General features: G+C 33.3%; 1 protein-coding gene across 1 annotated transcript; it reads left to right on the top strand.

The window, feature by feature from the left end:
- Positions 6,535-14,376, top strand: LOC107612308. Its single transcript, XM_016314079.2, has 7 exons — positions 6,535-6,697; positions 7,681-7,816; positions 11,981-12,140; positions 13,333-13,447; positions 13,546-13,734; positions 13,835-13,930; positions 14,028-14,376. Exons 4-7 carry the CDS (start codon positions 13,382-13,384, stop codon positions 14,193-14,195), a joined length of 519 nt encoding a protein of 172 aa, XP_016169565.2. The 5' UTR covers positions 6,535-6,697; positions 7,681-7,816; positions 11,981-12,140; positions 13,333-13,381; the 3' UTR covers positions 14,196-14,376.

The raw sequence follows: 14,850 nt of genomic DNA, 5'->3' as shown, positions 1-14,850 counted from the left end.
GAGGTCCTTTGTACATATGTGTTGTGTTTTATGATTCTGTGGGAATCCCCTTGCAAGTTGGGTTAGCACTTAGCAGTTGAAAACTTGGCAGGTGACTAAGTCAAGTTCAGGATTGAGGATAGATTCTGGACTTGTCCCAGATAGGAAGGGTAGTTCCTAGGGAGAATTGGTGTCTGTAATCTGTTTGATTATAGTGAAATTCCATCATTGTTGTGATGGAGACTGGATGTAGGCTGCACTGCACTTAGCAGCTGAACCAGGATACTTCTGGGTGTGATTCTCTCTCTCTCTCTCTCTTCTACTTAATTTCTGGTTCTTCTTGTAGGAGACAAAAATGAAAAATATCTCCTCATTGGTTACGAGACAAAAAGAAGATGTCTCTTGACTAGTGACGAGACAAAAAGCAGAAATATCTCCTAAAGCATTTTAAAAAGGCAGCAAGTGTTATTCAGCAAAAGGGGGCTAAGATTCAACCCCCCATTCTCTTAGCCACTGATAACCATCATGGTGGATGAATAAGTCCACATATATCATCTCGAATCCTTTAGAGGAATTCAGGGGACTCAAATCCAATCTCTACTGGTGATGGCCTTAAAATTAGCTTTTCTTGAGAACATGCAGCACAACAAAATTCACTAGATTTAAGAATCTTTTGGTTTTTTAGTGAATGTTCATGGGAATTTTCAATAATTCTCCGTATCATAGTTTTTTTCGGATGACCCCATCAATCATACTAAATTATAAATTCATTTGGGCTGGTAAACTTCAGGTTTACAATGGCATGTGATTCAATTGTACTAATTTTAGTATAATATAACCCAGATGAAAGTGAGGGTAACTTTTCTAATATAACTTTTTTATTTGAATCATGAGTTGTGATACATAAGTACTCATGATTTTCTTCATTCATTGTTTCAATATGATGTCCATTTCGGCAAATATCTTTAAAACTCAATGATAAACCACTATTTTATGGTTTTTCTTGTGCTCAATTGAGTGGTTTTTATCAATTCTTTGCACACTTATTCATACTATTTGCATGATTTTACAATTCCTTCCCAATTTTGTGCTATAATTGAAAACTTGCTTCCTAAGTCTTTAAATTATGTATTTTAATTCCCCTTTATACCATTCGATGCCGTTATCTGTGTGTTAAGTGCTTTCAGGCTTTATAGGACAGGAATGACTTAGAGGATGGAGAGGAAGCTTGCGTAAATGGAAGGAGCACAAGAAATAAAGGAGACAACCAGCGAGGAGCGACGCGCACGCATGGCTCACGCGTGCGCGTGAATTGGAGTTCGCACGGCGACGCGTGTGCGTGACTGACGCGTACGCGTGATGTGCGCTATCTGCAGAAATCACAGAAAACGCTGGGGGCGATTTTGGGCCAAGTCTGGACCCAGTTTTCGGCCCAGAAACATAGACTAGAGCCAGGGGACAAGCAGAGAATCAACACACATTCTCATTCGGATAGTTTTTAGTTTTAGATTGGAATCTTAGAGAGAAAATTACCACTTCCTCTAGGTTTCCTTCACATTCATAGATTTCTAGTTTTTATGCTTTTTGTGCTTTTGCTTTGGATATTGAGAAGAATCACTACCTCCGTTGAAGTCGCTATTATTCTAGTTTGCTTTCTTATTCCTTTACTCTTTTGATTACTTATTAACCCTGTTCAGATAAGGATGTTGCATTTTGGGATTTATTAATGCAAAGAACTATTTTTACTTTTAATTAATTTTTAATTCCTATTTTATTTAATTTATCATGTCTTCTTCTTATATTTCTGTGAACGTTATATTCATGTCAATGGAGTAGACTCCCAACTTGACTTGGGGGTTGATTAAAAGGAGCCCCTTGAGTTGGAATGCTCAAGTGATTAGTTAAATTGGAAGTTGTTAGCTAACTCTCTAGGCACTAACGCTAATCCTTCCCAAGGGAGAGGATTAGGACTCTTGAATAAGAGTTAGCTCAATCACTTGACTTTCCTTTATTTAGTAAGGGTTAACTAAGTGAAAACAAGATAAGGATGTTGCATTTTGGGATTTATTAATGCAAAGAACTATTTTTACTTTTAATTTATTTTTAATTCCTATTTTATTTAATTTATCATGTCTTCTTCTTATATTTCTGTGAACGTTATATTCATGTCAATGGAGTAGACTCCCAACTTGACTTGGGGGTTGATTAAAAGGAGACCCTTGAGTTGGAATGCTCAAGTGATTAGTTAAATTGGAAGTTGTTAGCTAACTCTCTAGGCACTAACGCTAATCCTTTCCAAGGGAGAGGATTAGGACTTGTGAATAAGAGTTAGCTCAATCACTTGACTTTCCTTTATTTAGTAAGGGTTAACTAAGTGAAAACAACAACCTCTTGATACTATACTTGGGAAAATCCAACAAGGATAGAACTTCTAATTAATCTTCCCCTGGTCAAGGCTTTTTATTTGATTATATAAATCTCTTTTAATTTACATTGCTTTAATTCACAATCCTTTATTTTTCTGTTCTTCAACTCTCAAAATTCCTCGGAAAATTCCTGACTGATAAAATAGCACCCTTTTGTCAACTCGTTGGGAGACGACCTGGGATTCCTACTCCCAGTATTTTTATTCTAAATTTGTGACAACCCTTCTAAATTGATAAGCGGATTTTTGTTGGTTAAGAACTGTACTTGCAATGCTGTTCTTATCATAAATTCTTAATTGGCTAATTTCTGCCTCCATCACTCAACAAGTTCCTTAGAGACTTCGTAGACAATAGTGCATTGTTTATTATAATTTTGTTCCTCCGAAAAACAAAATTAAAGCCCTTCTGGAGCCTTCTATCACATTGTCTGAGCCAATAATAATATTAACATATTCTTCTTTTGGTAGAAGATGTGTAAAATATATATTGCTTTTGAGAATGGTATGCGAACTTGCACTATCCGCAAGCCAAACATCTTCACTATATATCCTTACCATTTTCTTCAAAGACAAATAACAATAAAATGAGTAGAAGTATTTGCACCGTAAAATTATTTTCTTGATTGAAAATGTTTTTTTAAGAAGTATTGTACATAGTACCATATACTAAAAATTTCATTATTATTATTATTTTAGAACTTGGCACATTCAGTAATTTTAAAATTCATAAATCTAAATATTTTATTAAACATTATTTATATACATCACACTTGAAATTCAAATACATAGAGAATAAAACTTAAATTTTTAAATTATTTATTTACATAAGTACTGAACCCAAATATCAAACTTTTTTCATCATTGATCAAATGACCAATATTTTCTTCAAGATCCTCAAAGAAATCAGATATTTCATAATAAGTGGTATAATTTTCAGCAACATCCTTCGAAACAAAATTCGTCTCCTTTCCTTTGTCATCATTTTTCAAAGATGTTTGATTAAGATCAATTAGGTGTCTCGAGGTACGACAGGTATGCGACCAATGACCCTTTCCACTGCAATGGAAATATTTATCCTCTATTGATTTATTTTGCCTATTATTTTTTTCTTTATCTCACTTCTGGTGAGATCCTTTTTTGTGTACATAATTTTTCTTCCTTCCAAAATTTTTCTTGTTACCAAAACCTTGTCATTTACCTCTTATGAAGTTATGATTTGCCACATTTGCTTCAGGAAATAGGGCGGCACCAGCTAGACGCGCTTCATGATTTCTTAAAAGTAATTCATTGTTATGTTCAGCAACAAGAAAGTAAGAAATTTGTTCAGAATATTTTTTGAATTCTTTTTCGCGATACTGCTGCTGCAGGAGCACATTCGAGGCATGGAAGGTCGAGAAAGTTTTTTCTAACATGATATTATCAGTTATCTTTTCCCCACATAATTTTATTTATGAGGTGATTCGGAACATTGTTGAATTGTATTCATTTATGGATTTAAAATCCTGAAGACGAAAATGCGCCCACTCATATCGGGCTTGAGAAAGTATCACTGTCTTTTGATGGTCATACCTTTCTTCAAGATTTTTCCACAGATCTGCAGGATCTTTTAGTGTGAGATATTCATTTTTCAATCCTTCGTCAAGATGATTACGAAGGAAGATCATGACTTTGCCTTTATCCTTCTGGGTTGCCTTATTTTTAGCTTTAGTGGTATCTCCTAGATCCATTGAATCAAGATGAATTTTGGCATCTAGTATTCATGATAAGTAGTTGTTTCCAGATATATCAAGAGTATTAAATTCAAAATGAGAGTGCTTTGACATAATGAAAATTTATTGCCTTGAGTCTTCCTAAATTTTGATCAAAGTCTCGTGCTGATAACGTGTTGTAAAATAAATAATAAGAAAAAGGAAATAAATATAAAATGAAGAGATATAAATAAATAACTCTAGTATTAATATTCACTAATATTAATATCTCAATATAATAGAGATGATTTATATATGTATTTACTAATATTGTATGTTGTAGTGTACATATATATAAAGAGGGAGAGAGAGGAGTATTCAGTATAGTTGCAATATAAAGAAAGGGAGAGAATTGTTTTTGTTGTTGTGCATTGCTTCAAATGTGACTTCTCCTATTTATACATGTAGCAAGCCTTCATTTTCAAACTTCATTTATTTGAATTTGTCTTGAAAAGTGATTTCTTCAATATTGAGAAAGTTAGCTGTCCAAATCATAAGTGGTCATCCATATTATCATCTTTATCACAACAGTATTGATGGTTGTTCTTATTAAATTGTTATTGAATTGATCCTAAGCCTTTTGAAAAATTAGTCGTCAGGATATATTTAATGCAAATCGAAAACTTTTGAGACAAAATTAAAACAAAATAAAACTTAGAGATATTTTTAAATTTTTTAACAAATTTCAAAGACAAAAATTATATTTTACCCTTTTTTTTTCTTTGAATAAGGAAAATGAGATGTTATCTATTTATTATATAAAAGAAGAGTTGCAACACAGTAACACCATACAGCAGACTCCAACACCTGTCCATCTTTCAACTATTTTTTGCTCTTCTCCAATTGACAACTGTCCTTATCATTATGGAAAATACAATCCTATCCTATATATAGATTGGTTATTACAAATCCTCCCTTTTTTTCACTGTTGCAAGCTCTTTTTTTTTTGGTGGCACAAATACAGGAGTGGGCTCAGCAATCCCCAACCTCAGTGAGCACTCTTACTTGGTGGAAGATTCACGGGGGAGAGTCGTTTGTCCAGTGGGTTGTAGGGAGTGAATAGAGCAGCAATCCCAAAACCATCATTTAGCGGTAGAAAGCCGAAATACTAGCTTCTGATTAGATGATTAGGGTAAACAATGGATTAAGAAGTCATTGTGTCTGATGGAAAAAAGGAAAAGAGGCAGAAATATTTCCCCGAAATTCTAAAGTACTCCTTTTATCTATTGTGCTTAGCGTATGTTAGAGCATCAACAATCCTAAAACGATGGGATTAACCACTGATAGTTTGCTTTGATTGGTTGATTGGGCTTAATCCCAGTACCCAACGTGTTTTAGTCGATTAAAAAATTTAGTACGTTGGTTTAAACGATGATTTAATTTTGGCGCTACTTTGTGAAATTTAAAACCAGTATAACAACTTTTCCTATGACATAGTCTTTATATATTGGAAGCCGGTATCCCACCATCCACATAGCTTAGATTACTTCATCTCCTCCATATGGCTCTAACAAATGCTTTTACTCAAAAGGTTGATCGTGTTGCAGACATCAATGCAACCAAACTGACCTGGAATTTAGTTGTTAGAGTTGTTCGTTTGTACGAAATTCCTAGCTCATGGAATCCCACAGATGTATGCAGCTTAGAGTTGGTGCTCTAGGATGAAATGGTGTGTATCCAACTATTTATTTTAAGAATGGCATATTAATTTGTGGAGTTTATGCATGTTAATTTGTGTGTGTTTGTATGTGTGCCTGTTTAGGGTGATCGTATACATTGCTCCATTCCGAAGGCAAATGTGGTGGTCTTTAAGACAATTGTTCGTGAGTTTAGAATTTACTCAATGAGAAATTTCATTGTTCAGCCAAATTTGAAAGGTGTGAGGACAACTTCACACAAGTTCAAGCTGAGTTTTTACATGAAAACTTCTGTCAGTGCTCTCTCTAGTGAGACCTTTCAACTGAATCCTTTCCGATTTGTCTCCTTTATGGAAATTGAAGCAATTGATGTTGTCAATTTGAATATCCTCCTAGGTACTATATCAATAAAATGATTCATAAAATCATTTGGCGGTTTATTTAGTTTTGTTATTTTGTTTGTGGATAACTGATGCTGTCTTTGTTGGTTTTTATCTCCACCGTGGTATAGATTGCATTGGTCACGCTGTTGGAAAGGAGGATGCTAGACCAATGGTTACAAAATCAGGCCAAGAAAGTAAATGTATGTCACTAGACCTGGAGGATCTTGAGTAAGTCATTTGGCTGTTTTCATTGGTATGTCATTAAGTAGTTGTTTAAGTTGTGGCTATTCTTATGGTTGTATGTTTTATAATATCGTAGGAAAACAAGATCAAGTGCACTATATTTAGTGAAATGATTGGCAAGTTAACTCCGTTTATCAATAAGAATGATGGTGAGCCACTAATTTTGGTCGCTCAACTCTTCAAGCCAAATCAGTACCTCAATCAGATTAATGTTCAGAATAGTCTTTATGCCTCGAGAGTGTTCCTGAACCCTGATTTCCCTGATGTTGCATTCAAGAATCAGTATATAAACACTAAACATTAACCCTTCACCTCTTATACTAGATATCGCTTCACCTTTTTTTGATCCCATGCTAATACTATGTTATTTGCTTATGCCTTTTACAAACTGTTCTGCACGTTAAAAAAACCTGCAATTTGGAGTCTAAGTTGAAGTAAAAAGGAAAATTAAAATAGAAATGTTATGAATCTTGAGTTTGTGGTTTTGCAGTTTGATAAGGAAAAAGGATTTTGAAACTACTTACATGAAAAATTATATACAGATTAGATACAAAAAAAATTGTTACTATGTAATTTTTGTTCAGTTGGATTAAAAAGTGCCAACTACTATTGTCATGATGCTTTATTTTAAATGTTTAATGCTTTTTATCAATTTCTTTTCGGAGTTAACTTTTGTATTCCAAATCTCAAATTGAAAAAAAATCATTTTGTTTGACTTCTAAATTTAATATTTCTTAGTCAAACTTTTTATAAATATTACAAATAATACATGAAAACAAAAATCAGTTTAGTAATTCAGTTTTTAAAGTTCAATTTATTTTGTACTCAATTATTTATGTTTATTATCAACAAAATATACAAAATCAGCTACTTTTTTAAAGTGCACACTATTTGAACTACTATTATTATGTAGCTTGATTTTAAGTTTTTAATCTTTTTTGGCAATGTATGGAATTAAATTCTGTATCCAAATCTCAGAAACATACAAAAAAATATAATATTTTTTTACTTTTTAACATAATATTATTTAATCAACTTTTTTATAAACATTATCAACAATACATGAAAAGAAAAAAAATTTCTTTATTCACTTTTTAAAGAAAAAATATTTTGTACTCAATTATTTATGTTTGCTAAATAGGAAATATACAAAATAAACTATTTTTTTAAAGTACAAAATATAAAGTGCAACTTTAGATCATAAAATTAGGTGTATAAAAATATTAAGCTAATTGGTCTATTATTTTCGGATTACTCCGAGTTAGCCTACTGAAAGAAGGTGACATTGGCTCTCAACGAATTAATCATATAGAGACCTAACCTCAGTATTCAGTGAGTGATGAACTTTTGGGAGGTTCCTTTCCAATCAATACAATCGAAGAAGTTTTGAACATGACTTATGTGAGTTCATGTCCCACCTTTTTGTATTAACACTGATTTCGTTGCATTGCCTTTAAATGTTATTAAAATGAGAGTCTGTAACACCCTACCACACAGAGCTTTACACCTAGAATGTAAAGCAGAGGTGACGATGCACTACGACCTCTAAAAATAAAAAAATATATATTAAAGTACTTTGTTTCATTGTAAGTACTCTTTAATTCCTCTTTAATTACATCAATTTTGCTTTTATTTCCCTTTGGTTCAAGTACTTTGTTTATATTTACAATTTTGAGTTCTTGAAGTTTTGATTGATGAATTTAGTGTTTTATGCTTGCTTTGTGTTTGTTTGGATGTTTATTGTTGATTTTGTGCATAGTTGGTTATAGCTTTTCATTTTCCTTTGCAAATTCTTATGTTTTGGTTTTATGCACACAAGGTGTTTGTGAAAATGCAAACTTTAGATTCTGAGTAGATTTTCACACCTCAGCCTGGGATTTGAGTTCCTATGATATTAGAGTCATGATGTCCAACATTTAGTGGTAATTTTTGGGTAGTTAGTTGACTCTTGTTTCCATTGAAGCTAGCTTTTTATCAACTAGTTTGGTAAGTTAGTTAGGACTTATGGATCAAGGTCAATTATGCTTGCTTGACCTACTCCTTGATGTTAGGGGTTAACTAAGTGAGATTGACTCATCATAATTATCATAGTTGTGGTCATGGCAATGATAAGATTCCTTGGATTCTCTTATTCCCAAGTCAAGGCTCTTTTATGCATATCTTAGCATTTTCACTAGTTTTGATCTCATTTCTCTTTACTTGCATTAATTCCAATTTCGATCATCTCTTAGGTAGCGTTTGTTTTCGGAGACAGGACACGGAGACATGGACAACGAATGTTTAAAATGTGTTTGGAAGCAGAGACATGGACACGGAACACATTGTCTCCAGGATACTATTTTATATTTTTGTGTCCACTCTTTTACGAAGGACAATGATGGACACGGGATTTGAAAATGTAGACACAGACTTTTTTATCAAAATTTTTTCCTTTCTATCCATAAATATTTTTTTTATTATTCTACTATTATCTCTTTTTATTTTTCCTAATTTTAACTTCTCTACATCGTAGTTCTTCTTTCTCTGCGTTCTTTTTTTCAGATACTCTCTTTTTTTGGTAGAATTTCTTACTTGACTGGATAATTAATTTATTCCTTTTTATCGTTCATTCTCTTTTCTATGGCATGCTGTATTAATGGAGACTTAATTCAATTTTATACTTTATGTTACTTTATTTATTCTTAATTTTGTTACTTTAATACCATTTTTATCTTATTGGTTTATAGACCAATTCTTCTTGTAATTTTCTGTACTCCTACATACTCTTATTTTTTATTAAATTAATTTGTACTTGATGTAAAAAATTTGGAATCATATAGCTATTTTAGTCATTTCGCATAATATCTTAGTTTTGTCCACGTCTATCTAAACATAATACAGGACATTACATTAGTGTCTTGTCCATCGTATCCAAACACAATACACAAAAAATAATTTTTAATGTCTCTGTTCTATTATCTCTATCTTAGTGTCATGTCCTGTCTCCAAAAACAAATGTAGCCTTAGTTCTTTTATTGCTTAGTTCTTTTAATCTTTAGTTCTTTGATTTCAAAACCCCCCTTTGCCCTAACAACTGAAAGCGTAACACTTCCACTTGCGTCCTAGGGAGAACGATCCGGGGTTGAATTACTCTCGATCTCGGTTTATATGTTTTGAATTTGAAAATACTAAACTTTGATTGAGAGGATTGTTTGTTGGTCTAGGCTATACTTGCAATGAACATATTCTATTTTGAGAAATTCTAGATCGACGATAGCTTCCTCTCATCATCTATGCATAGATTTTTCTCATTTCATTCATAAATCATACATTCATATATAACTTTACTTAATGGGGGTTACCATTTTCGAGAATTTATACGTGCCCGGTCACCCGTACGACGTGAAGTCAACAGAGTATCGAATCTCAACCTGGAACACGTGGTGGCAAGCCACGGTACTTTACCCAAGGAAACTCGTATCTCAGATAATCATTTCACATTCATTTATTAACATCTCATAATCATTCATTTTAGCTGTAAAATCACTTTATACCTCATATGTTTGCATCTTTATACATAATTTATCATAACCTGGAGCAAGTGGGGGCGAAACCACAACCCTTGCGTATTCCCAGGAGGTACGTTCTCATATGCCTAGGAGGAACAAAGGAGGGGATCCTAACCTCCCACCATCTCGCTGAGTGAGATTTTACAGTACCAGGAGGAACAAAAAAGGGGATCCTCACCTTCCACCATCTCCTGGGGTCGCACTTTCAAGAAAGAGTGCTCAGATGCAATATTTATTCCTTTCATTAGCTAGTTTCATAATCGATATAGTACACGTTTATACATATATATAAGCACCCTATCTTCTCGTACCTAAATCATCACTTTTAACCTTTATTTCATTCCCAAGTTACCACCTATTCTTAGCTTCATCTTATTACTAGGCTTACTAAAAAGACCTAGGACCAAAGAAATGAAAATAGAGGTTTAGAGGTTTGAAAATTAGGTTTATAAAACATAAAATTAAGTTTGCTAAAAACAAGGGTCACGCGTACGCGTGGACGTACATTTTAGCCCATTTCGCGTACGTATGTACGCGAGGCAGTAGCGACCCTTCGCGAATCAAAGGTATGCGTACACAGAAATCCCAATCCACACGTATGCGTGGGCCACGCGTACGCGTGGGCCTTCATTTTGTCAAAAATTTTGGCTAAGTCTGAAAAATCTGCAGAATTTCAAATTTCAATTCCAAACTTCCAACGCGCATAACTTTTTTGTTTTAAATCATTTTTCTTCCATTCTTCGAACGGCATAAACTTCACGGACCCAATTTTCATGTAAAACAAGTTTGAAATCATTCGGGAGTCTGGAAGCCAAGTTATGACTCCTTAAAGTTCGATAAAAAACCATAGTTACACCAAATCTCCAAACCTCATTTTCTTTAAAACTCAAATCCAAAACAACATACCATACCCATAACCACCAACAGAACATGCCATTCTCAATACCACAACAACCTTCATATCCTACCATCTCTCAAATCAACAATATCATGCATCAACCCCCCTAAATACATCAACAAAAATTCTCATTTTACCTATCCAACATATATATATACATATTATCATTAAATCATCATTTGACATCCATTCAACAAACACTAAATCCACATCACAATTTTTATCAAGGTTACTAAGCATTAAACATTCTCATACGTTCCAATATATCCTATGGTCATCTAGCCTAAGTTTTCACAGAACATTATATATTAAATACGTGAAACCTAAACCATACCTTGGCCGATTTTCACGTATAACCCGAGACAACCCCACAATGCAAGCTCACAAGTTCCACTTCAAAAAATCTATCCACCAAAGTTGTTCCAAAAGCTCCAATTCACCAATTCAAACTTCAACCTAACATAATTTCAATCTAATTTACACAATTCACTAAATTAGCACTAGGTACACAAAATTGGATAACCCACAAGGGTTTAGAGTTTCCTTACCTTACCCGTTGATGATTGGAGTATAATTCAACAATTATCCAATGTTAGATTGTACCTAAACCACCAAAATCATCAAAATCACTCAAAACTCAAACCAATTTCGCACATAAAGGGGACACAGAACACTGGGCACGAATTTGAGAAAGACATACCTTTTTGTTTAAATAGAATTGGATAAGACTCCAAGACGAATGTGTGGCCGCAAACGGCTCGTCAATCGGAGCTCCGGATCAAAAGTTATCTTGGTTTAATGTTCAACCTAGGTTTATGTTTTGTGAGAGAGCTCCTTCCCCCTTCATGCTGAGTTTCAGCATGAAAAATGAATGCCAAGAAGGGAGGGGGTGCTGTTTTGTTCAATTAGGCTGAGTTGGGTTGGGCCTGGTTCACCCGATTTGACCTATTTAGCCCAATATTAGGCCAAATTTATTAAAATTAGTGTCAAAATTCTTGTTTTAATTAGCTCTATCCTATTTTACTATAAAATTCACATTTCTAATTTTTTATTAAAAATTAATTTATTGAATAATTACTCACTAATTTTACGGGATTTACAGAGTCCATGTTATTGCAGGAAGTCTCCACTTGGGTTTTAGCCACTATAGTGTCTGTTGATGTTGGCACCCGCGATTGGTATTATGCCTCGTGTAAGAGTTGTCCTAGAAAGTTGTGGAGAATAAGGGTCGATATTACTGTGAGCATTGTCGAAAAGTAGGATTTAATGCTCCGTTAAGGTAACCGTTTCTTTGTTTGAATTTTATTCCACGTCTTAACAACAAACTTCTTTGTGTGACCATGTTTCCTGCGTTGAATGCTAAAATGTCAAGTTTGTCACTATTCATTTTGGAGCACCTTGGTGATTACAAATAACACATAACTTCTTTAGCGCAAATGAAGTTTCACTTATTATGGTAATCCTATGCCAAAAAGTTCAGTTGGGTTTTACTAAATTTGAAGCAATGTAGTGTAATTAGAAAGGGTGTGTAATTTGTTGTGATGTTATTATGTTGTTACAAGTTGTATTCTATTTTTAAGGAAAAACACTAAATTGATAAAACTCAGGGTATACCATATAAATATACCCTAAAAGTTGTGGAGAATAGGGGTTGATATTTATGTGATCATTGTCAAAAAGTGGGATTTAATGCTCCGTTGATGTCACAGCTTCTTTGTGATGAATTCTCTGCAACCTTTTAACAACAAAATTCTTTATGTGACCATATTTTTTGCGTTCAATGCTAAAATCTCAACTTTCTGAATTTTGATTTCTTACACCTTGCTGATTACAAATAACATTCAATTCTTATAACAGATGAAGTTTCACTCATTAGGGTGATCCTATAGCAAAAAGTTCAGTTGGGTTTTACTAAATATGAAGCAATGAGGTGTGATTAGAAAGGGTGTGTAATTTGTGGTGATGTTATTATTTTGTTACAAAGTTCTATTCTGTTTTTAAAGAAAAACACTAAATGGCCAAAACTCTAGGTATACCATATAAATAAAAGCTATGCGTTTATACTTATATCTAAATTTCACACACAACTATAAACATGAGTTAGTCTACTTAACTAATTATATTTTGAGGAAAAAGAACTAAATGGATAAATACTATAGGGTATACTACATGAGTAAGGGTATCTGACTTAAGTTACTATTCAGCGCTTTGTATTCTTGCTGATAATAGAACTTGAATAAGTTTATCTCTAATTGAATTCCTTTATCTATGTCAAATAAGTCATGTGACCAACTAACGTATACACATATTCTTTCAAAGTGTGTTTCCTTGGCAGTTGGAATGGAGTAAATGCTCTAAATGTAACCTCTGTTAACGCGTTAATTTCAAGTTTTATTTACAATATAAGTTTTGTATCCATACTTATCTCTCCCCTGAACACTTTTAATTCAGTTTGGTTTGTTTTTCCTCAGGTATCGACTTAATGTTGTAGTCACGGATGGGACTAGATGCATTAATATAATGCTTTGGAATCAAGAGGCAAAAATCATTCTCGGGAAATCTGCTAATGACATAAGGGATTTAATGGTAAACTATTATGCATTTTACGGAGCGTATTTGGTTATTTATCAATATATGAACTGTCGGTGTGTTAACCAACTAATGAAGCCTTTTTTCATGTGTAGAAAGATGCTAATGAGAATGCCTGCTTAAAAGCTTTTGAACCTATAATTGATAAGAAGTTCCTTTTTAAATTGTCTATTTCACACAAAAATCTGACCTCTATGGACCAAGCTTATAATGCTATTAAGATTAGTGATGATGAGGCACTGATTAGTCTCTATTCATCCCACAGTTCTTCCATAAATATTGGAGTTCGTATTTAAATTATGGCTCATTATTAAACTATCCATTGCAGTTTCCATACTCTTAAAGGGTGTATTTATAACTAAATTTGGAATTCATGTGGTGCAGGGTGTTGAACAAGGCCTTTCAAACGTAGTGTCTACAACTAAAAGTAATGACCTCAACTCAAATGGGAATGGAGCTGCTATTATTTCACTATCAAAGGTCAGGATTCCATTAGAACCCAATAATTGATATTGCAAATTCTGTTGCATTGTAGAACCCAATATTTGATATTGCAAATTCTGTTGCACTCATGCAGGATTCTGGCACTGAGAGCATCTTTGAGAGCGGCTTAGATACTCCTGGTAAATGTGTTATAGTAGATTCTGCTCCAAGCTTGGGTGTTAGTGGACTTACCAATCCGGAAGGCCAGGGATCTAGTAACAAGACTTTCAAACATGGTTCTACTAAGAGGAAAATTGAGTGATTCACTCAATTTGGGATATGTAATGTGATTGTACACATTTGTTGGCTTTAGTTTAGTTGCTATGGGTACTTACCCGTATCAAACTCGGTGTTATGAACTTATGTATATTGCTGTAATGACCTTGGGTGTCGATGAACGATGTAATATCAAAGTTTTAACGTTTTGTAGTTTACTTTTACTCTAATTTTTCTTTTTTTAATCGAGTTTCATAACACAGTAAACAAAATGTAACTCCTTGCTCTAAGTCAAATCTGCAGTTGGACTCATTTGTTTATATAACTTTTTGTGTCTTCTATTCTAAAACATCAACTCTCTGAATATTATTTTGGGTTTAGTGAATATCTTCCTTGCTGATCAGAACTAACCTTTCACCTCTTATACTAGATGTCGCTTCACCTTTTTTTTATCCTATCTAATACTATGTTATTTGCTTATGCCTTTTACAAACTGTTCTGCACATTAAAAAACTTGCAATTTGGAGTCAAGTTGAACTAAAAAGGAAAATTAAAATAGAAATGTTATGAATCTTGAGTTTATGATTTTGCAATTTGATAAGAAAAAGGAAAATAATGTTCATAAAAAATATTGTAAAAATACCTAATAAAGCCAAATCCAATAAAAAATATTGCAAAAAAAAAATTCATTCCATGTCTAT

Source organism: Arachis ipaensis, chromosome B08 (assembly GCF_000816755.2).
Source record: "Arachis ipaensis cultivar K30076 chromosome B08, Araip1.1, whole genome shotgun sequence".
NCBI lineage: Eukaryota > Viridiplantae > Streptophyta > Magnoliopsida > Fabales > Fabaceae > Arachis > Arachis ipaensis.
The sequence above is the reverse complement of the archived record's forward strand: the minus strand, read 5'-3'. Positions and strand labels throughout refer to the sequence as shown.